The sequence below is a fragment of the Phalacrocorax aristotelis genome, chromosome 3 (genome assembly GCF_949628215.1).
Source record: "Phalacrocorax aristotelis chromosome 3, bGulAri2.1, whole genome shotgun sequence".
Lineage (NCBI taxonomy): Eukaryota > Metazoa > Chordata > Aves > Suliformes > Phalacrocoracidae > Phalacrocorax > Phalacrocorax aristotelis.
Window position 1 is genome coordinate 98886136 of NC_134278.1, and position 24731 is coordinate 98910866.

The window sequence follows — 24731 nt, forward strand, 5'->3', positions numbered from 1 at the left end:
CCTCTGTGTCTGTTTGCACAGTGCAGAAACAGGTGAGGAAGGAGTGGCTTTTGGCTGCTTTTCCTCTTCCTATATTCTGCATCCTTTTTGGGCTACAGCAAGACTTGGGGGCCAAGGGAAGCAAGGAATGTTTGATAACAGAGAAAAGTCTGCTCCTAATTTCCCTGACCAAGGGGCAGAAGCTGGGCTAGGGCAGAGGTGTTCCAAATAACATACTGACACAGGATTTGCTTATGTAGAGGATATTCCTCAAGGTCTAGTCTCTAATACTTCCTTATTTCTCCAGACCTCAATGTGATGGGAAACTATTTCCATGGATCCTGGGACTCAGTCACTGACATGTGACATGACAGCAGCATTAAGTTAATGCCATCTGTTAGTTTTGACTAGTCAAACCCAAACCCTTAAGGATTTTTTTACCTCATGTTCTGATCTCTAAGAGAAATCAAAGGATCCTATTATCAATTCTGAACACTGGGCCTAAAGATTTCCACTTTGGACAATGAAAACTAGTGTAGCGCTTAATCATGTGGTGCATCTTCATTTGTAAGAAGAACAGAAAAGGATGGTAATGCCTACCCTCTTTGTAAAATACTGACAGCCATGTGCTAAAACTGCTGTATAGATGTGTTGCATAGACATCACCTCTCAAAGCACCTTTTTTCTTCACAGTGCTGGGCATTGCAAGCCTATACAAGTACTATTTATCTTATTCATACAAACCTAATAATAAGAGCTTCCATGAGGAAGTCCAGCTCATCTTGCTCCGAACACACTTCTGGCAATGTCTGGAAAAGAAAGAACAGGTTGACAGGAGAAGATATTTAAACTTACTGATGCAGAACACCTGGCACAATCAAAAGCACTAATGTTGTCTGCAGCAATCCTTGTTTCTCTAAAAGAAACCTCACTCTAAGATAATAGCTAGACCATTACTAAATGAGACTGTGAATCCTCTTGAAAGGTAAAGATCAGAACACATGGCCCATCAATGCCACTGTCGCTCTCCTCCCAGCAAAGGAAATAGCCCAGAATGCACAGGGAACAGTGCTCAATATATGGGACTCTCCTGTATAGAGGACAAGGAATAAGACCACAGTTCCTGAGCTCTCTGACAGTTCAATACTCCTACATTTCAGCAAGACTATAAACTATAACCAGCAGTAGGACTGTGCTGCTATGTAACATCTATGAGAAAACAAGCTGCTGAAGGCCTGGAGAACCCTACCAGGGTCTCTTAGGATTTAGCTTCACATCCAGTGCATATCCATCCTGTAATGGAGTCGTGAGATCCCTGGAAAAACAGCCATCTCCTACCTGCAGGCTCTTTGATATATGTACCAGCTGCCCTTGGCCCTGTGGAGACTTTTGGCCTCTGTCTCAAAGGCTTTGGATAGATTACCACACCAGGTGTAGCATGTGGAGGATGGAGAGAGGATGGATTTGTTTCTCATACTTGCAGTCTACTGCGGCTATATGGGAAATCTTTGCCCATTAACTACTTACAGACCTCTTTTAATAGTCTCACAAGCCCATATGCTACAAGCTGTACCATCGCTATGATGGATTAAAGTATTGCAACAAAGCAGCAACCTTTCTAAGCACATCCTTCAGAACTATAGTAATGCTTAATTCATCTTCATTTTTATAATGCATAGGGACTCTTGGGTGAAAGGTGCATTAAACCATCATGATAACTCATACACTGTCACTTACTTTCACAGCCACCTGCAAGGGAGTGGGGTCGCTGGGGATCCCTGCCACCTGACCTTCATATACCTCACCAAAGGCTCCGTGGCCCAAACCCCTGGACAGACCAGAGAAGACAAGAAGGTTTTACTACAGAGAACACACATTATAACACTGTGGTCACAGCTCACAGAATGGGCTTACAATTTTCATGGTAGAGAAACAGGGAGAACTGGATATTGACACTGATGATACCACTCCTCACACTATGTGGGGGACCAGCCTTGATGTGATCTTTCCTTGACCTACAATGAATTTAATTGGTAGGGAAAGCAAACCCCAGAAGTGAACAGTCACCGGTGAAATCAAGCTGCTGGCACTGCAGTGTGTAATGGATAGCACTCTTCTATGACTTTGGTGTCAGTGCTTTAGTGGTGGTGCTCCAAAGCAGGTCAATAAAGATAGGTCTTAAGTCTTGGTGTTCCCACACCCCAAACACAATAACAGTTCCCATGATGTTTATGCATCACCATTAAAGAAAACATTGAACAAGAAACTAGTGAGCACAATGGTTCTCAAAGGACCTGAATTCTAATTCTAAACTATCTTTTCTTGATTTATTTTGTGAATCTTGGTAAGTACCTTAGCCAGTAAATGGTGATAATAGTGCTTTGTAAAGCACTTGACTCTAGGAATTCATGCTGAGAATCATTTCTGGCACTGATCATATTATGAAATTTACAGTTTAAAAAGAGAAAGGAATTAAAGTAATCACACAACAGATCCTGTTCTATGTATTTTTGATACAGATTTTGCATTCCTGTCTATTCAGTCTTCACTCGCTTAAAGTTAAGTCGACTGGTACAACAATAGCTATACCACAGGTGCCATGTCACAACGACATAGTGAACTCTGGCAATGAATGAGGCTGCATCCCAGATCCTGAGTCCCTCTTATCCCTGCATGGGCTGCAGATTGGGCAGTAGTAGTTTGAGTCTTGAAGAGGCATTCCTGCATCTTGGTCTGAGTAAAAGGGCTCTCAATAAGGCTCTATTCTACAGCACACACTTTCCTGGTAGAGCCAGGTCTGGCCTGAGAGCTGCACTGATTCTGTTCTCTGGTCTATAGGTGGACTGCTTCTGCATGGGCTGTTGCCCTTGCCCTCCTGTCTGTTCAAACAGGTGCTGCTAAGCGCAGTCTGCTCTGTTGTTGCATAAGCTCGGTCTGTAGTCTTGCCAGGATAAAGACCAGTCTAGGCAGTGAAACCACAGTGAGGACTTGCGATGCCTGTGACTCAACCAGCTCTTTTAGTAACATTTTGTAGGTGTCAGCTTGAGACATTATTCTTGGCTGTGACTGACCAACTTATTACAAACTGAGGATATAAACCAGATCTCTGCAGCTCATAACTCACCCTTCTCTCAAAAGAGAAGGACTTCCCTGCCCTTATCAATTCCCAGCTGTATCCTCTGATCTCTGCAGCTTGCCACACTTCAAAAATCCTTTCAGAGCCCAAGTGAGAAAGGCAGCAGCAGTACAGAGTACACTGGAAACTTCCAGTTGCAGTCCAGCAAGATGTGCAGGTAAGGCGGAATGAGATAAGAGACAGCAAAACATTGCAGACTGCATAGACTTCTCTGAGCATCACGTTTGTAGCACTGTAAGCTCCCTAGTCTTCCAGGCTCTCCTGTTTCCACTTCTTGGCTTTTTGTGTAAATCTGCATGGTACAAGGGTAATGTCATATTTACAAGTGGCGTGCACTGTATCCTGCAGTAGAGCAAGGTGGGAAAGAACTCTGAACTTTCAAGTTTTTCTTAAGAGACTCTTTCCAACTTTCCAGAAGTTCTCGTCTAGACATGACTATCCTGCTGGCTTTATATTCCCATCTTTTTATCCTGTCTGGCAGTCTCAAACCCATTGCTTTTTCTGCTATTGTATTTAAGGATGTCATTGTCTTTACCAAAGATCCCATCAAAGACTTTAAAAGAGTCTCCTACAAGCCTCAGCCTTCCCAGCATTTCCTCAATTAATACTGGACATTGCACATTCATTGCACAGTCTGCAAAAGATGTCTCTAAATTACTGGTGATGACTCTTCAGTTCCTCTCATAATCCCAGAAGATTAACACCACACCTGTAAAAGGTCAAGGAGACTGCCAATGCCTAGTCCCCTTCACAGAAGCCTAAGTACTGCAGCTTTACAACTTTCTTATCAAAAGGGACGAGTCTAAAAGTGCAGGAGAATTTGTACATGCCTGCACAAAGACAGGATTTCACATCTGTGTAAGAGAGCCAGCATATGTGAGTGTATAGTGCTAAGCATGGGGAAGGCAAAGATGAATTTACCGGATGAGGGAGATGTTTTTTCGAGGCACCTCTTTTAGGTCACTAATAGATGTGGTCTTTCCTGCAAAGCAGTAGTTGGGATTGTAGTCTGTCATGATAGTGGAGGTACGCAGCTTGCTCAGCTTATATTCCGGGCTCTGTAACTCCATCTGCATGGCTTGTAGCTCCTGGTGCTTCCGACGATATACTAAATATGGAGAACACAGTAAACCAGAGAGACAGACTGACTTTGGAACAGGACAGCAGCCGTGCAGCACGTCTCACTGGTATTCACTGTGTGGCCAAATTTCAGTGAATTAAATCAGACAGTAACACTGTCATTTGTCTGTACATCAAATAATTACAGATAGAAAATGGAACCTGAATTTATCCAGGAACCTTTGATTTACACATCTTATGAAGAAACAAGCTTGCTCATGAACTGTTTGGAACAAGTAAAATGATTTTCACTTGCAGAGGTCTCTGATTTCTCAGTTCTGAGGTTTTTGTTTTGTTCTATTTAGTTTAACTGGACCTCCCAAGTACAAGTCCAGTTCCAAACTTGAGGGAGTTGGGGTACAATTAACATTCCTAAATCACGTAGAAGCGACTAAAATCTGAAATGAATTATTGCATCATATTGTTCAAAATGGATAGACTAAACTGTTACCTCAGAATAACACATTATACGTAAAACTAGCTCATTTTGCAAAACTTTTGTTTCTAAACAACCGAGTTGGACTAAATTTGAAATCAGTTTATGGAAGTGTTATATTTCTTGAATCACTTCACTGATACTTCTGAAATATCATTAGAAATCACACCTTGAAAGAAGACATCCTGTGGATATTCCTTGAAATAGTAATTGATATTGCAGTATTTTTTTCAAAACAAGATGCCAGGTTAAATCACTATTACCCTTACTATTGATTTCTGTGGGAGCTGGATTGAGACCAAAGACTGTGACGGTAATAGCTATTGCATCTTCTTCAGTAGATGTTGCTCAGGGGAAGAATTTAAGGGGTAAACATGCACTCGCAAAGGCATACGGATATAATGACCTATCCACAAACCCTTCCTGTCCTCCATTTTCCTCCTCATTGCTTTTGCTTTGATTTTTTAAATCACTGCTCTTTCCTGAGATGTCAATGATAGGCTAGTTGGATGGAAAGAGGATTAATCTTCCACTCCCTGAGACGTAATTTGTAATTTTAAAGGGGTACTGTCAGGCCAGAAATCATACATGTAGGACCATGTGTGTACAACCGATAACTCCTGAAATTCTTAAAACCGAAACAGCTGCACAAATCTAATTTAATAGTTGCCATTTGCTGCTCTCAGTACATCCCTCTCCTCCCCCAGACTATAGGCAGTGTGGACAAAGAAAGGTGGCAGATCTGTGGTTTGAATCCCTGGCTGCTTTTCATCGATTCAAATCTATTCTGCTTGAAATCGAATGCAGGTGAGCAGTTGTTTAAAATAAGAAAATAAAAGGGTGAAAAAATACCTTTTAGAAATTCAAATAAAGATGCCAAGAATGCCCACATTCTACTAAGTAGCAGTTTGTAAAAGGAGACCCTATGTGAGAATTTCAAGCTTAAGTGTCATACATTAGGAGACTAAATCTGTATATAGGCACAGAAATAAAGAAGCTTGCTTTTAGGCATTAAGCACCAACAGCTCTCACAAAGCCAGTGGCAGCTGCATTCTGGCAGCTTCACATGACAACACAAGCAATAATGTCTCTTCTGAGACGCAGTCAGTAACCGAAACCTCCTCAAATTGGTCATTGTGGTTAGAAACAACTACTGAAATCTGAAGTTAAGGCATGTGTGTGGGAAGGTGTCATTAAATACAGCAGTAGCTAAAAACCTGAATCCTTTTGCCTCCTAGGGTCCAGTTATCCCTGGCTCAGATCCACCCCTCGTATGAAAATATCTTTTGCAGAGAAACACTCACCTATCATGATTCCTGAAAAAGCCAAAATTAAAGCAGCCACCAATGCTGAAGTCACTACAGACAAGACCAAGGAGAGAGGGAGATGAATCACTGGCTCAGCTGTAACAGAGGCAGGAGAAGAAGGAATTACATGTTTGAAATTATTTTTCTGCTCTTCCTTCCATTTACCCAGCTGCTGCTCCTGTAGTGTAGGAGCAACCTCTCGTGTGACCCGTTCTCAGGATCTATGACCTCTAATACCTCATTGTTTCACTTTCCTCAATTAATATCAAGCGATTAAAACAGATGGTTTGCTATCAACGAGTTAACATGTGCACTCCCTGGGTATGAAAACAAGACCATAAAAAACAGGGGCAGGAGGTTGGGGAGGTGGTAAGGACATTACATTGCCAGGGTTAAAGTGCCGCTATCAATGCCAAATCACAGCAAAAGCCAGAGGACTGCAATATATCATCTCCTAAATGCATCTAATCCAGGCAGAAAAACCTGATAACAGTAAATGCAGTACAAAGTATTCCATAGCTGCATCCTCACTTGGAACCACAAGGCATTCAATGGCCATCTATTAAGGTTGACTTCACCCTGGCAAAATGACCATGCTTTTTACCCATTTTGCAGATGGCAATGGTAAAAATACAGAACAATTTTCCCACACCAGTGACAAAGCTGAGAGCAGGATCCTGAAACCCTGGAGTCACTTGCCCTAACTACTGGGCAAGAATATGAAGGAAAGTTAGTAATGGAGCTCTGAGCACTTGTTTTTTCAAGTAAGGCAAGCAGAGGCACTGTCTTTAGTTTTCCTCAGAGACGCCTCATGCAGAATTTCTTACAGATTCTGCACCTGCACCTTATATATCCAAATTCACAGGAATTATATTCTCCTTCACCTTGTACATTTTGTTTTGTTTTGTTTTTAAGAGGAGTGTCCTGGAATTTAAGTTTAGCTGGAAAATTCCTTCAGTGAGCAAACTTTCATGATTTCAGAGAAGAATGTAAGCGTCAACGCAACCAGGCACAAAAAATTTGACTCTCCTCAGTGTTGCCCAGTATGCCAAACTTATACTGTAAGGCAAACCAGCAATGAGGCTCTGTGCACCATTTCTCAGCACTGATGTGTCTATATCCTGTCAAAATAACTCTGCAGCATACACCAGCAGGAAAGAAGGTAACATTCAACAGAAGCCAGTTTTAAGAAAGACTAGATAACACTTTCAGGATGCCTTACAGTCCAAACTACAGATTTTTGCCATGCGCTTTCTGTTTCACATGCTGGCAGCCCACCCCATACTCCCACTTACCTATGCAAGACACACCATCCTCAGCCAGCTCTGTGCCTGGCTCACAAAAGCAAATGACTTTTTGAGTCTCAAGATCAACCCGGCACTCGTCCATCTCACAGTGACTGCAGTTAAGATGCAGCCTAATATCCACCTCTCCGTGCCCCTCTGTCACTAGGGAGTGGATGAAAGAACCTGAGTTAACTACTGTAAAGATCATTAATATCATTCCCTTAGGCACTAACAGAAAGAGGGGACATGGTGGTCACGATTGCCAGATATGACAGGGTGGGGCCCATCTAAGAAATCGATTTTTCTCCACCTTCCATAGCTCCTGTCCCTTTCTCATGTAGAAAATAACACCCAGCTAAATTAGCCCCACTGCAGCTGAGGTGCACTGGCTCTCCTTGAGCAGATAGTCTTACCAGGTTAGCAAGGAGGCTGCCCCCGAGGCTAAGAGAAACCTGCCCTTTCAGCAGTCTGTGGGGCTCACCCTTTTCTTTCCTGGCCTTTACTCCCTCTGAGATAAAACACTGTAAGTTTTTAAAACAGTCTGGCTGAATCTATCAGGCCAGAGTCCATCTGTATTTGAAAATACTTCTGGCTGTTCTAAAGCAAACATTGTTTTTTGAGCAAAGAGATATTTTTGTATTTTCTGAACATCGCAAACATATTCAAGACACTGAGTTCTGGGCAAACACAGGCTGGAGTGGCACTATTTATCACTCCCACGCACTGCTGGGCAACACTGCACTGTTTTCTCTAGAAATGCCCTGGTCGAACCTGGATACTTTGCTGAGGGATGCTCTAAGGAACATGTTTGTTTGTGAATAGTCAGGTGCTTTGTCTGTTTCTTTTCTAAATTATCTGAACTATGGCATTCTGTTACCACTTTCCTTGGCCAAAATTATTCTACAGGCTCATAGACTATATTGTTGGGAAGTGTTTTCTAATAGCCTTGATGTTCTCTCTACCTGTTTTCTTCTTGCTACTTCCGTTTATTCTCCATTGGACTTTGTTATGCTATCTTTCTACCTCCTCACATTCATGATGACACTAAGCTGCACCCAAAGGATTGTAAAGTGTCCTACTATTCTTATCTTGAAACAGCAAACTATTCTTAACCTGAAATAAACCCACTAGAAGACTTCTGACCAATATGAATACCTTTAAGTGCTGGAGTGTATAAAGTACCGATTGGATTAATAAAGGACACACCATCCTCCCCATCCATCTCTGGGTCATTGTCCATTGCAGCATTGCCACCTACATCAAACCAGAAGTTACCTTAACAGACTGAGGCTCATTGACACTAAAATACAGATAAGCATTGCAACGTGCATGACTTCAGCATATTTAGGGAGGCATCCAAATGAGAAAAGAGAATAAATCAAAGTATATAGGGAACACTTAGCAAGTTGTGGCATGAACCACTGGTCTTTTATCTCTAGAACCTCAATTCAATAGCAGCAGCTTGTGACAATCTATTTCTTAGCTCTGCTTTAGGCAGTCTGTTGCAAACTAAGGTACAAACTTCATCTTTAGCCATTTGGATGCTGTGAAACATATAAGCCTTCTTAAAATTAATGTAGCCAAGAGACTGGAAAACACCAGTACTCAAGGGCTAAGTTCAGTACTCTTGCTGATTAAGGCATGTACTGTGTCAGCAGAGGGAATGACTAATCTGATATCCTTCCTCTCCTTTGCACCCTGGGAGCAGAGTGGCTCACCAGGACTGGGGACTGAAGGAATTTATGAGTTGTTTATTTGTGCTTGGGCATATAGAACATATGAGAAGCAAAGTATGGGCGATACATAGAACATATTAGAAGCACAGTACGGGCCATGTATTTTGTACTACAAGCATGCAAATATTCCCCCACCCAATCCAAAAATGGCTTTTTCTCTTTAACCATCTTTCATGAAATTAAAATTATGTCATGTGAGGCATTCTGTTGGAAAAAGAAGCATTACACAATAACATTGGTACAAAACATGCACTTAATCATTTAAACTCATTACTACTCAGGATTTCTAATCTATCATACACATGATTTAAGCTGTGGAGAACCAGGGGTTAAAAAGTCCACCACAGTGCAGATGGCTGAAGAAACTATGTGGCCCAGGAGATTATGGGTTAGTACAGATCTTGAATCTGGCCCACACCAGTTATAATCAACATAATGCCATCTGACAGCTGTCCTGAGACCCGCAGCACATGAAATTAGCTCCTCGTTGACTGAAGTCAATACCACTGTCATTATTAAGAGGGGTCCTGGCTGGCAGCCTGAGCCTCTGCCCCCAGAGACCACCTGTGCAGACCAAGGCCCACCCACAACAGGGCAGGGTAGAAGAAGCTGCATTTTTTCCCCTGGCATAAAGCCTGGCTGCCAGTCTCCAGGACCAAGTCCTCAAAACACAGGTGCTGGTAATGGGAGCATGTAGCCTGGGGCTCCTCCTTCTTCAGCACTATAATGCCAAAATGGAAGGCTCAAGAATCACAGCAGGATCTTGATGGCACATTTTGCAGAGTGCAAAGCCAGGATTACAGCTGAAGGACTGACATCTGGCTATTTGCTCAAAGACTAAATGCCATACGTTCAACTAGTGATAAAAAGGCAACACACAGACATACTAGTACAGAACAGTCAAATATGCTAGCTACAGGAGAATTATCTATCAGCGTTTTGCTGATCATTAGCACTAAAGGAGGGGAAGGGACACCTTGAACACGAAGCCACTTTACCTATATATCCTCCGCCTCCTCCACCTGAGGAGCACCCCCCTCCACCCCCTCCGAAACCCCCTCTTGTCTCCCACCCCCACTTCTTCATGGCCTGGGGGCAGGATCTTCCTCCAGTAGCACCTTCCAGCAAGGATTTTCCTGACCACAGGAAGGAAGTGTTATCATTCCAGCCACCTCCACCACCTGCAGTTAAGAGAAGAGAAAAGGCACAGGCAGGAGTTATTTTTGTGTAAAGAACACTGCAGGGACCTGCAGAGCAAACACTCCTTCAAAGCACCTCAGCTGAAAGTAAGAATCTCATGTCTTCGTTAGAAGAGGGGATGCACTTGCTACACAGTGCTACAGTGACCTTTGTGTAGGGCTTTTGACCACATTAATCATCTGCATCTCTTTTCACCTACCATACAAGGACAAGTATTTTCTATGGAAAATGTAAAAAGATATCCCTGCCTACTCCCCAGCCACTTGTTTCTAGCTTACAGAGCCTTGCTGTTCTCTTCGCAAAAAACACTTTTGAAAAAACCCTACATCGGTTCTGAAGTGGAACAAAAGAAATTTAGTGAAAGGGATGTGAAACATGTCTCAGCCCTGCTCTAAATACAGCATACTCGCCAATGATTCACTTTCAGCTCTGCTGGTTGCTCAGTTCAAGGTCTCTTCACAGAGGCTTCTAGCCAGGGTGCAATTATGCTCTTTCTGTGAGTATGTCTACACAGCACAAAACAATACAGGGAGCAGGACGGCCACATCGGCACTGCAAACTCCCACATCAAAAATCAAACAACTTTGCTTATGAGAGGTACTACACTATTTTGGGAGAATGTTGCTGTTGCTATGGCTGTACCATCTCCAATACCCTTATTGAGGCCAAGTATCCTGCACTGTGGCTATAACCTATATGCATCTGTTGTACTTCCATATTCCCTCTGAACTGTGTTTTCATGAGTTTTGCCTCATCTCTTTGTGAGGAGGAATCTGGGAGTACCATATATTCACAAAGGTTTTCTTAAAAAGAACAAACTTTCCTTACCTGCAGCTCCTGAATTCCCATTCAACCCTGGAATAGAGGAATCATTCTCCAGCCTTTCTGGATGAAATATGTCTGTTTTGGCCCTGTAGGCCCTGCCACCACCTCCTGCTGCAATTATCAAGGGGATCGGTTCTCCATTCTCCATCTTAACAAATTCAGAAATAATGGCAGTGTTCAAACTGAGTCAGACATGCAAATGGAAGTTCAACCGCATGCCAGCTACTGCGTGTTGCACTAAGCAGGCATCTAGGACTGCTCAGCACTACAAACTACCATTGCATTATTTATGCACCCACATCCAAAAGATTAATGAATAGCACTAGTCCTACCAAGTTCTGCAACAGAGAATAGTGGCATCAGCAGCCCTGTGAACCATACCTACAGTGCTGATGGCTCTTAGAAAGCTTGTAATATTACCACATGATGATGTTCATCAAATGAAACAGCTAATGAGCACTGTTCTGTATAGTGCAATATAGTGTCTCCACAGGTAAAGGACTACTACGCTGGAAACTGAGCATGCAGAGTTATGTAGGATTATATAGAAGCTGGGTGATCTAAACATATTGTTAACACCAGAAACCAGTGGTTGGAATGAGTACTGTCTCAGCGAGTACATGACAGAAAAGATCAGTGGTCCTTAGCTATAGGATTACCAGCAGACAACATACAGGCTATCCTCAACTTTTCTTGTCATTGCACCACATAGGACAAATATGTAGCTGAAGTCCAATGTTCTACAATGATATATTTGAATAACATCCTGTGGAACCCGCCCTTTGGTATAGATTTATGCTTCGGCATCTCAGTTTGCACTGAAAAAAATCCAGTTCAAATTATTATGGTTGCAAAGTAAACTCCAAGCCACTGAAGCAAGTGTGGCCATACTGAGTAGCAGTTCTAAGAAGTGCGAAGGGCCAGCTCAGCTTACTAGAGCTATCAACTGGAAATGAAGGATACCTGGACCTCGCTCTGTGGACCTTTCCCCAGAGGTGTATAAAGGGTTCTCAGATACTTCAGGCTGGGATACTAGAGGCAAGTGGCAGGACGTGTTCATGACGAAGGTGCACGGGGACTATGTTTCCATACCTTAAATATGTAAGTTGCACCTCCCCCGCCTCCACCTCCTCCTGCCCATTCATTGACACTTCTGTTCACACGTATCTCTTCTTCAATCACATTGTTCTCTCCAATGCAGACTTTCTGTATAACATCATTAGCCTGCAAATAGAAGACCAGGTCTGAATTCTAGTAAGAAATCTCCATGTCCTTGTACACACACAGGCCTCGGGGACCCTTCCCTCTCCCAAACCAATGAATTGTCCTCCAGTGGAACTTCATAAGCAGGAGCAAGCAAATGCTCTTCTAGAAGAATCTTGCTTTTTGCTTTAACCTTTGTCAGAAGAATATGTTGCCATTTTAATTGAATTATTTTGAAGCAAGCTCAGTGCTGATATCTATTACCATGTAAAACAGCTCCATGAACTTTTAATATACAAGATGTAGCAGAATTTACTGCAAATACTTCCCAGCATTAACTATCTGTATTTCACAAGAGGGGAAGGGAGTAACTCAGCAATGATGTGACTTGCCCCATGTCATGCAACAGCCAAATGGCAGACACTTAGAGAGAACCCAAGTTCCTTTACTCCTCTTCATGTCCCACTGGTTGGGACCAGACAGCCAGCTTGCATCTGTCGAGAACTAAGGTGTATTGATGGCTCCTGATGGTATCAGAGCTAGCTTTAACCTTGGTAGTCATAGCATGGACAGTAGCAATGACCTCAGCATAGACTAGCCACCTAATATTTGTCTAGACTTCCAAGCAAGTCTTGATGTTGATCTGATGCTTCTGCTGTAGCAGCAATTTTACTGTAATTACCAGTGCTAGCCAGTTCAAAGCCTACCAAAACAGTTCCAGTCCCACCTCTTATTGCAATGTTGATCTGATGTTAAAGAAAATACCTCACTAAAAAGCCTCCATATTTCCTACTTAGCTTTTTTTCCCCACTCCTCTGATTAGCACCAAATGTAATGAACCTTCTGTATTAGGCAAATCACTGAATAACTGACATCAAACACAACATCAAACCATCATTTATAAGTACTTCTGGACTATGACCTAAGAGAGGTAACTGTGGCTTCAATTTTAAATTGGAGCACTAAAGTGCATGACAGGCAGGACTCTGCTATGAGTATTTGTAAGTTGCAAGCATTGCTTCTAGCTTATTTTACTTTATACATTTCACCTCAGTAACACCATCTTGTTATGCACACTGAACTCACTAAGTCAACAACACCTTAAGGGAAAAATGCACGAACTGTTGTTATAGTAGGATTGACCTTCTGCTTCCTTCTACATTCATGTATGTTTTCTTTTGGAAGAGGAACATGATAAAAGTATCCTCAAGTTATAAATTATTCTGTTGACCACAAAATGTGTCCTAGGTTGTGCCAAAGAATGAATGGCATCCATTTTGTGTGTGCAGACTTGCCTATGGAACTAAACAATCCTCCTTTCCCTTGTCTTCCCTCTCCTTAATTGATTTGGAGTTGGGTGGGGATGATTAATAAAATGACAAAGTCAATGACCCAAAGGAACCACTAGATTACAATTGAATTAAAAAAAAAAATCCTTCATGGCAAAGACATAACTGATTACAATCCAATCTAGTAAAAGTCCCTTCTACAAGTCAATGCAATCTCTTTGCCTCAATGAAAGAATTACATTAGCACTCAATAAATTCTCACTAAGATTACAGTGGCCTGCAGTTTAATGAGTACATATATTACACTCAGCTGGAATGTCCTAGTTATAGACGTTAGATGGAAGTTTGAGTTAGGCCATTTCTCATTTCAAAGAGGCTTCATATTAATGGTTTGTTTGTAGATATGTATAATTCCAGTTTTAACATTATTTACTTCAGCACCCAGCCTTGAGAACCCCTCTTTCATGTCTACATCCTTCGACCTTTCTTTGCTGTAACAGACTGCTAAGCTTTCACCTCTTGGGTGCCAGCCACTAACAGCTAAGAAATGCACAGCATTTAAATATCCATCTCAAACATGTAGATGAAATTGCGTCAGATAATGCACAGTTTCTTCCATAAGAATCTCCTATTCCCTCATCCTCCAAAGAATACTAAACAATTAATAGATTACTGTGCCTGCAAATGGTGGAAGCTGCACCTTTCTGTCAAGGTGTTTCCAGCAATGATTGGTTAGTAACACAAAAATCAGGGCTGACCCAGCAGTGATTAATTTGTCTTTCCCATTTTCATACAGAGAATAACCAAACAGGCCCTGTGAGGTGGGTGTCTCCAGAGTTGCAAAGTACTATGATATGGCAGGGCTGAGCTCAACAGCAGAGCAAAGGCAAAGCCCTGTCAAGTCAGCCTTGAAGACTGATCTCCAGAGGAAAGGAAGGAAGGGTTGTCTTTTCTTTCTGAAAACCCTCACAGATGCTCTGAAATATGCAGATTAATCAGGAACCTTTCATGTATTATCAATGGAGCCTGAACGTTGAAGTGAGCACAGTGACATGGTACTTAATCTTTTCACACGCACACCCCCCACCCCGTCCCAAGTAAAACTGTAGCTATCCCCTGAACCATATAACCCAAAACTCCTCAAGGACAATGGCTTTCTCTGTAAGCAGACAAAACCCCATGGATTTGTAGAAGGAATTAAGGCAAAACAGAAAGGGCAATCACTTACACTAGGACAAGCATCTTCGCCTTGCTGTCCCACCAAGATATACAAAGTATCATCCTTTTGGAGGTCAAAAATTCCCAGCACAGACACGCCGTGGGACCGCACCATGGTATTCTTCCCTCCTTTACCACCAGCAGCTCCATAGCCTGAGATGCTGCAGGAAAAAGAAAACAAGAGCCTGGCACCTGAGTTGTCCCTGGCAGGTGGAAGGTAGTACAAACCACTCCTGGGCACTAAGTGTTTTGCACACCCAAACCGTACACAGTGTCACAGGGCCACAACCTGAAGACCTGACACTGAATACATCTAAACCCAGAGCTTGATGACTGAGGTTCTCGGCTCTACATGGACTTATGAACTTGGGTAGCTACAAAACAGCTTCTTTCACATTGATTCTTGGGCAAACACTTGCTGAGGACAGAGTGAGGAAGTCCCTGCAATTTAAAACTTTAATATATAAAACATCTTGTTTCTCAGAAGACATACCCTTGAGAGGTTTTCAGCAAGGAAGAGAAAGAACGGAAGCAGGAGAACCATTAAGTACAGCACATATGGCTAAAGAGAACTTTAAGCACAAGAATGACAGTGGGAGATTTGAGAAAGAAGGCAGCATAAGTGGTCCTGGTAGCATGGACCAGATGGGAAACAGCTCTCCTATTCCCAGCACCAGAGGAATATAGAAGAGTAGATGCACACGACACCACCTGCAGTAAACAGGAAGGCAAAAGCGCCCTGGCTAAAATCACAGTCACCATGAACGTCTCGCTGTCTCCAGCCACGAGTGGCTAGTTTGCAAAATTAAGGCTTTGGGACTTTTATTTCAGGCAGTCAAGATTCAGCGGTCTTTACCATTGTTGACGTACCCAAGGATTTGGCTGTACCACTCTATTGCCCAGGTCCTCCCCCTCCCTTTCTAAGTACGTAAACAATTTACATAATTGAAGCAGCTTTTATCAAAGGATTTCCAAGCACTTTATAAAAATAATGATAAAACACACCTCTGTTGCAATAAAAGACAGAGTTACTCAACTTTTTGAGCAAGTGAGTGGTGACACAGTGCTCAATTTATATCTGAAATAAGCAGGTAGTTCTCCACTGACATTAGTAGCTTTGCAGCTCTTTCCATTCCAAGAGAGCAAAATGAACCTGGAGCATGTAAATAGTGACTGCAGAGCTGAGAACGCAAAACTTCCTCTTGGCTTCCTACCAGTGACAGTATAGGTGCTCTGCTTTAACTCCTCTTCCTCTAGCACCTGCATTCAAGCCAGCTACAAGCAGAACAAACCAGCAGTGCCCGTCATGTGTAAGCACCCTGAACAGGTTGGGCAGCTCACTTTCAGCCAGCAACTTGCCTTAACGATTAGCATGAGGAACTCACCTTGTGATATGGCTCTGAGGCAGCCAGCATGGAGCAGTTCTGATGTCGAAGCAACTATGGAGCACCAAGTGCCTCATAAAGCACATTAGATCCTCGCAATGTGAGATGATTATGTTCATGCCACTGCTGATAACCAAAGCAATCATTCCTCAGTAAGGCCGCACTGGAGCCAGTACAAAAAGTGATGGGACACAGCACTGGGCTATCCTGAACAGATGCTGCATAAATCTGAGGATCGAGTTTGCTCGAATTTGCTGCAGAATTTTGTAATGGCTAATGAGGTGCACTATCAGGTATAGCAAGCTGGCAGGGCTAATCAGCTGCAATTAGGGGCCATATTTTTCTGTGTATGAACAGACTTTGCATACAAGCAACGATGTCAGGAAGTTCAGGAGGACCCATTTTGGCCTCACTCAAAGTCTGCAGACAAACAAAACCCAGTAATTTCAGGTGACAGTCATTCCCTATTCAAAATGGGTGTCGCTGTTTAAACAGATGGGTTATCCTGACTTCAAGTTTTAGCAGGATCCCTTTTCTTAGGCACAACATTTTTTTTTTTTAACAGGACAAACCCATTTAAATATATTGGCCCTGAAGAAAGGTTCAGACCACCCTGAGTACATATAACCAGAACACGGAATATCTTCTACTGTCTTCCTCCTTTTCTTTTACTATGATACTTGTAGGAACTGAAAAAGAAAACTGCTTCTTCAGGAAGAATCAGAATGAGCACAGTGCACTGGCTGTGCAAACCAGGGCTGGAGAAACCCAGACCTTCATAGATGGCGGATTTTTCTGGGTGTGGTTAGCTTGTGCTAGTAGAGTTTTGTGCAAGCCTGAGCTTTCTGTCTTTGCATTTTAATAATGCATATTCTGCCTTGTGTTTACACTATCTATATCCTTCCTAAGCAGTTATCAGGCATGTAACTCACCGCTCTCCATTACGCAGTGTAAAACACACTGATATGGCCTAATAACAGCTTTCTTAAGAGTCCAACAGCCAGCTGGAGGATTTTACCTCTGGGTCAGGTATACTGGAGATGGCTATCAGGCCACGGGCTACTGGACCCACAGTGCAGCAGGCCTGCAGGGGAGCTAAATACAGGCAGTGGGTCCAGACTCTGCGAAGCCCTAGAATTGATACTGCAACTTGACATTTTCCTAGGGCTATTGTATACTGGGGGACTCTGCTGCCCCTTCAGCAGTCCAGAATCAGGAAGATGTCGAGTTAATTTAAGCCCACAATTGCCTCCTCCTTTCCCCAGGCTGTGAATTCTCTACTATAGCCTTAAGAGGTACAGAAGAGAATGTCATCCATTTATATATAGGTTATCAATGACATTAGCCATCTATTATCTGTACAGAACCTAAAAGTCTGTTAGGTCATTCATAGGACTTAAATAGACAGGTCCTCCCTACAGGACCTGTGGATTGTATTGTGTAGCAAAAATCACCCTACATTTGCACTGGAATTCTGGCTCTTCTTGGGCTGTGATATTAAAGAAATGACAATGTTGTAAGTTTATTGCCTTCTCTCTTTTGGGCCATACTTTATAGCCATATTTCCTGAATGCTGGTCCTGAAAAATTCTATTCACCTCAGGCAACTCATTTTTGATAGCTGAGTAAAATATCATTAACGATTTTTTCATTACCATCAATCCTTGTGGTAATAGGCAGTCAGGCAGAACTTGCGCCTAGCCTAGCCTAGCCTGTTTCTCAAAACTGCTTTGCAGTAGACTTCTGTTAGACACTGACATCTATCCTCAACATTAACATTCTTCTACAATAAAAATTGAAAAAAGAAGGTGCCAGTACGTTTTAACGGAAATTTTTTCAAAGTGTTCAGTGGAATGTTCTGCTTTGAAATCCATGGTACCATCATTGGTTTCAATAGGGAATGTTGTACAAAAAACACTAGACAATCATTGATTCAAACAGGCACTTCTGCTTACAAACTGATGCATGAAATGGCTTGATGTTACCATTCAGATACAGTGAAATAAACTTCGATTGTACTTCTTTCCCCAGTAAGAGCAAAAAGAAAAACTGATTGGTAAAAATCTGATTAAGTAGCATTGAACCGTATCTGATCATCTCCCTTTGAAAGTAACTCCACAGAAGGATTTAAGCATTAAAACCCTCAGTATCACAGAGCCTAACATTTAGGTGGCTGGCTTCCAAAATCAATTCTACAATGGGGAGCCTGGCTTACAGGCTCAACTTACCATGCCTAGATGCAAAAAGTCAAGATGCTGAGCAGAGCTTGATGCAAGCTGTCCCATAAGCAACGCTGACATACAATTGTGCCTCCTATATTAGGTGAAGAGTAGGAAAAACTCATTCTGATCCCAGAATTCAATGGAAGGCATACAGGCTATGTATACCCCTTGGCCTGGGGAAGTCAAAACACTTGATTTTTCAGCTGCTTATAGAGCTCTTACAACCTGTAACTATTTAGGCTAATGATTTGTCTGTCTCAGACGGTTGCTTCCCTTTCTTTTCTTTTCTCTTTAACCTTTCATCTTTCACCTTGCATCTTTCAGGCAACTATTCTGAGACTGGAAAGGTTGGAAATCACAGGATCAAGGAGAAGTAAAACCCAAGTAGATGTGGCCAAACTTCTGAATATATGCCTAGCACATATCTGCATCTTAAATAAGTTTCAAACAGAAAGATATATCATGACAATCAGTGACAGTTCCCTTACCTGTATGTGTTGGTTGCTGGTACTCTCCAGATCTGAATGCCTTGGAGAATCCCTTCTGCTCCTACAATCACACTGAGGTTGGAGTTCCTGTAGGCATCATTGCATTGGCTCTGTGTGGGGCCATAGGGTCCACTGGCACCGCATGTTGTGAATAACCAGTGATCTGAAATGAGGACATATACAAAGCATGATCCAAACATCCAAAGATCAGGTAGCTGCTCTGCTCTTTTTTCACTCTCTCTGTCGGACCAAGAGAGGAAGAACTGGGCCCCTGAGGCTTTAGCCAGAACATATACTCACAGAATTCTTTTAAAAGACTTAGAGTGCTGTGTATCTCAGTATTTGAGAGCTTTTCATCTACATCTCCTGCAAGCTATCACAAATATGAACATAGCTTTACTTTTTCTAAGGCTCAAAAAGGCAAACATCACAGAGTAGAGTAAAATGCAACACAGACTCCAGTTTTGGGCTCTGCTTTCTGGTCTGTTGAAGTGCACACTCCTCATCTCAAGACTGGTGCATTTTAGACCTTTCAGTTTCTACAGACATTTGATTATTGGATTTACTTTATATGGGAAAGTAGCTGTTAATTAGAAAAAAAAAACCCATAAATACAACATCATCTCAGTGATTAAAGTGTAACAATAAACTAATTGTATTTTGAATAATTATTTGCTCACAAGAGATCCAAATTAAGCTTCAGAAGGCAAAACACCTAACTGAGGCCTATAAAATAAGCATTCAGCTCTGCATGTTCTAGGCCAGGTCTGCGGGTGTAAACCAATGCATCCCTGTTACAGCCATTTTTATCAACTGGAAGTACTAGCCCCGTACATACAGATTTCTGGACCAAGCAAGGCTTTCCCAATTTGTGCTTAAAAAATCTTATTTTTTAATTTGAATACATGATGCTGAGAATGCTGTCCTTTTCTGTAAAGATTCCTTACTAGGGTCAGTGCAGTTGCAAGACTACAATGCTCTTGTAAAACTCACCCTAGTATTTGCTATTGTATCAGGAAATATTTCATATGTAGTCAAAGCTAAGGTCTAGATGGTAAATAAGTGGTCTAAGCATTTTTGGTGCACATTACATGATTTACTATTCATACAAGTTAATATACACAATCTAATAAACTCTGTTAGTTAATTCTACTGCCATTAAAGACAAAAGACCTTAAACACATCTAAAGAATGTTATTTCTACAAAAGTTGTGGGGCCAGCCAGCCCTCCTTACAGCTTTCTCAAAGGGTACCATTTTCCCCCCCCAGCTTCCACTAATGCAATACCACACATGCAGACTCTTTCAGTGACAGTACTAATTAGCTCCGACAGAGCATTAGCTTGATCTGTTTCTTGGAATTCGGAGCTATTGTCTAAACACATCTGGTCTAGAAATGATGGTCTGCGTGTGTCTGGATGAGAAAGGCCAGCAGTTCTACCATTACTGTTACTGGAGTGGTTCACCCACCAGAAATACAAGGAAACACAATAGTTTAGCCAGGCACAAGGTCTGAATTCTCTCTTAACTAACTAATCCTGAAGTTGAGCTAAATCCCTTCTTATAAAAAAGTTCAATACATGAAATGGATCAAATAATTTGGTAGGACTTTAAGAAATAAAGTGGCTGGTATTTCTAAAGAAACCTTTGTAATTCAGTCTTGGCTACTCCAAGAAGCAACGCAAAACTACTACTTTAGGAAAGCTTTGCAATCTAAGTACTGCTGAGAGAATAATCTCCCTTCTTACTGCAAAATCTACACCACCCTTCCTCAAAACTCTCCTACAAGGGTCCTCTAGAGATTTTGCTACTGTTACTTGTTTCATATGGATACTTACATATGTACTGTTCTTATTTCTCCAACCCTTCTGCAATTAGTGACAGTATAAAGTCTTAAAATTAGTAGATAGCAAATGGAAGAATTCCGCTCTCCTCCTCTGCCTCCAATGTACTCCCAAAAAACCCAAGAACAACAGGTAAGAGGGGAAAAGCACCTAAGAAAGCAAGGCCTAAAAGTTCCTAAAGCAAAATGCTTCAGTTGCTCTGATAGACAGTCTTGCACCAGAAATTACTTATGTTTATTCTTGCAAAAAAACCCCTCCCAAAACCAAAGCAAAATTTTACACACAAAATGGAAGATGAGAGACTCATTCTGTCAGCTATCGCAGTGATTTAACATTACAATATCCCAGTGGGCTAAGCCACCTGCACTGAAACATATGTTTAGTAAAGCAGGTGGGTAAGTGTCTTTGTTTGGAACAATAAGAAGCCATTTGGATGTCTCCAGTGAAACAACAAACATGTTCCCAAAGGTAGAAGCAGGTGACCTTCAAGGGGACAATAAGCCCAAAACATCATAGAATCAAAATGGAAAACTGGAAGTGATAAAACTTAGGACAGACCACAGCATGTGTATACTGCTGCTTTGTTTAAACCACATTTCTGATATACTCTCTTTAAATAAACCTCATTCCTTAGTTATCTGCTTACATAGCCTTGGCAAAAGTACCTCTAGACTATCACACACGTAGCACAAAGCACAGCTGGACCTGAAACTGGCATCTCTTGACTCCCACAGAGTTCCAGGGGCAGGGGATCAATGAACTATGTCTTACTCCAAAATGCTTTTTAATGGTCCTCTGTTTTCTTAACAGCCCAATGCCCTGGTGGAACAAAAGAAAAATGTCCACCTGCTGCAAACATTATGACTTCAGACTTTGAACTGAAGCAACCAGAACAACTTTTGTATTTTCTGCCTCTTGGCCAGACTAGAGGGGGCTCAATTCCAGTGCAGAGGCAGTATCAGGGTAAAAGCAAAGGTTGATGGTAATTTAAGATCAGTGAATGTGCATCCAAGCTCTTAGAATCTGGCTTTTAAAAGCATGAGAGTATGACGAATGAAAAACCACAGGTACGTTATGCCAGGGAGTATGACGTAAGGAACCTGGAGATGACTGAGCACAGGAGGTACTATCTTAGATTTCAAAAGTGGTCCTGTTGTAATCGATACAGTGGCCTATACAAGATTACATGTAAAGCCTCCAAGGTTCTGCAGCTGCTGCAGTCAGTGCTAGCAGACATATTTATTTGCCCTGCTCAGGTAGATGGTAGACAGGAGTGGGAGACGACACGTTTCAGAAGTAGCAGAGCTGGGTAGCAGCCTTTGCCCAAAACCTTGCAGGAGGAAGTCTGGCTCAAGTGAAGTCCATGGGGAGGTTGCACTGGATTTGAACCATCAAGGATTTCAGTAAAACCTACAGCTATGTGTTGCGCTGTCTCCTCATTTCTCACTGCTGCACTGACTTGCAAACAGTCCTCCTGTTTATATGCACTTTCACATGTGATACTGAAAGCCAGTCCAACATGTAACAGCTTTGTTGCTGAATTAAATGGGACAGAATATGTCATGGGAAGAAGTCACCCCTCATTTCAACAACATTAGAACAGATGGGTCTTAGTTACAATCCTGGATACAGACTGAAAACCTTGCACTTCCCTCCCTCTGCTCTTTTAAACATTTCACAAAGCCAATGTTCAATCTGCAGATGTAACAGTAGCCCAAGATTTTAAACCACTAACCCAGTCACAAAACAGAGTACTGCCCATCTTAGACAACCCACCACTTCTTTTTTTAAGTAAGAATAACCATTCACTCCCTGTAAAGTATTGATTTTCTCCTGATTCTACAAATGACTGCAGCGCATCTCATGAGCTCAGAGAGAGCATTTCTACAGGTTGCTGCATGCCACAGCAGTTTACAGTAATTCAATTTGAAGCATTATTTTGATCTCCGAAGACTAAAGCAGTAGTACTGAATCGAAGATCCTTAAGCAGCTTGGTGACGAGGATAGATTTTTTTCCATCAGTGCACAACTGTGGTCTGTCGCATACCGCATGGCATACCTCTCTTTCCTTCTGCAGTGTGTGAAGGGCTAACATTGCCAGCATCTCACACTTGTGTGATGGGAAAAAAAGCAGGACTTTCTGGTCTAAATCTTCCCAAACAACAAGCAGATTTTGGAAGTTTGCCCAACTTCACACAAGTTACAAATGCATGGTTTTCAGAAACAGCTGAGCATTCCCATGATGTAAACTAACAGGTAGTTAAACGCAGGGTCCCTATATATTCTGTCATTAGCAGTTGCAAGATGCTAATTGGGTTTAAAAACTGGGAATTCCTGTTTAAGGCAGGGGAAAAAGAAAAGAAGTAAAGATTACACTGAGATTCAGAATTGGGGTACTACATTTCAGTGAATAATTTATACAACAGTCTGTTTGATGGCGTCCCCACTTTCACAAGAAACGCGGCAGAGGAAACATTTGGTCTTCTGCCTGTTCACCCACACACCTGCCCTCCTCAAGATCCCTGGCAATCTCCCCACACATTGCTAAAGTCCCAGCAACAACATTTGCAAGAAATACCATTTTGGCTCTATTAAAACAGATTTTAAAAAACGACTTCTTTTCACCTTTTCTTTCCAAATTAGATTTACCGATACATTTACACACACAGTCATTCATACTTATTTTCTTTTGCACAGCAGAAATTCTAGTTTTCACATAGCTTGGCTAGATATGTAAAATGCAAAGCAATCAAGGCACTGGATTTCAGCCACAGCAAAGGGGAGTTATGCCTAGTCTTGGAAAACCAAAAGAACAAAACCCCACGAGACTTAAGATGACTAAATCATTTGAAGCTCCGATACTGCTTGCAGCCCAAGGCAGCACTGCTACAGGCACTGCTGCAAATAACAACCAGCAACAATGAAGAGAAAACAGTGGAGCAAAGCTTAAAGTGCATTTGTACTTCTAACATAGAAAGCAATTTCACTGGCCCACACAGCACATAAACTCCGTATCTCAAAACAGACATAGGCATTTTAGCTATACCTCAAGGGCCTAAATGTGTTAACTGGCATTTGTTAAATTAAGCTGGTTTGAACAAGGTTCAACTCGTTCCAAACCAAAACTTTACTGTGATTTGAAAAAATTACCAACCAAGAACCATGCTACTTGGCTTATTGTGGAACCTAGAGTAACACACTAGTGAAATGCATCAATGCTTTAAAACAACATGTAGGCAGCTTGTGGAACTTACTGCCACAACCCCTATTCAGGCCAAGAGGCCATCCCTACTGCCAATAGAGTGAAAAAACCCCATTAATAGGGTTATAAGGTCTCATGCTTCAGGGGCATAAGAACCCCAGTGGCTAAACTTCTGGAGGCAATTAATTTTGTTGGCTGTCCCTCAGGGAGTTGATTTTATTTCTTCCTCTAAGGCAGATGTCATCAAACTTGATGCTGTGAACAAGCAGAACGCTTCCTTCATCTATTTGTAAAAGCACTCACAATCTCCCTTATGATATTTGGCCAACATGGGAAATCAGAGGCTTATAGGAAATTGCCCATCTTAATCTTCACTAACACTCGGCTGCCACTGGCACCATGGTATGTGTGGAGGGATACACCTTTTACTCAGTGCATGAGCAATCTCAGTTATGCATTACCAATAATTCCTATGTTGGTCTGTGGTGAAAGTCTGTAGGCAAATTATACTACAAGCATATGTAAGAAGCATGTTCAGTGATGTAAGGAAGGAAAAACCTTTAGATTTGGCTTTGGGTTCTGTTGTTTAACAGTGTCCTGCAAGCAGTAATTTGAGATTATTACCTTTTCCAGGACTAAGTTTGCCAGAGATTAATGAGGTTTGAAACTTGTGGGTAAACAGCAGAAATAGGTTGTGCTCACAGTCACAGTCCCTGAATAGTTAAATGTGTCTACACAATGATATTAATGGGATATAAGACAATCATAGAAATTAGTAAGTCTTCCCAGCAATACCAGAACGAGTTACGCAGGTACAGCTAGACTAAGAGAAGACCAGCTTTTCAACTGTTTATGGAA

General features: G+C 41.9%; 1 protein-coding gene across 2 annotated transcripts in view; it reads right to left on the reverse strand.

Moving 5' to 3' along the window:
• The window catches only part of LOC142055149 (ALK tyrosine kinase receptor-like), a 66412-nt gene that overhangs the window by 18145 nt on the left and 23536 nt on the right, over positions 1–24731 (reverse strand). The window contains exons 4-14 of one of the 2 annotated variants that reach the window (XM_075088690.1): positions 18829–18991; positions 14745–14895; positions 12117–12248; positions 11028–11172; positions 9998–10180; positions 8419–8517; positions 7256–7425; positions 5975–6068; positions 4037–4223; positions 1717–1807; positions 724–788 (exon numbers count right to left, since the gene is read on the reverse strand). In XM_075088690.1, coding sequence (XP_074944791.1) covers positions 724–788; positions 1717–1807; positions 4037–4223; positions 5975–6068; positions 7256–7425; positions 8419–8517; positions 9998–10180; positions 11028–11172; positions 12117–12248; positions 14745–14895; positions 18829–18991 — 1480 coding nt within the window. Of the gene's footprint in view, positions 1–723; positions 789–1716; positions 1808–4036; positions 4224–5974; positions 6074–7255; positions 7426–8418; positions 8693–9997; positions 10181–11027; positions 11173–12116; positions 12249–14744; positions 14896–18828; positions 18992–24731 lie in introns of those variants that run through there. The other variant, XM_075088689.1, reaches the window with a different exon arrangement.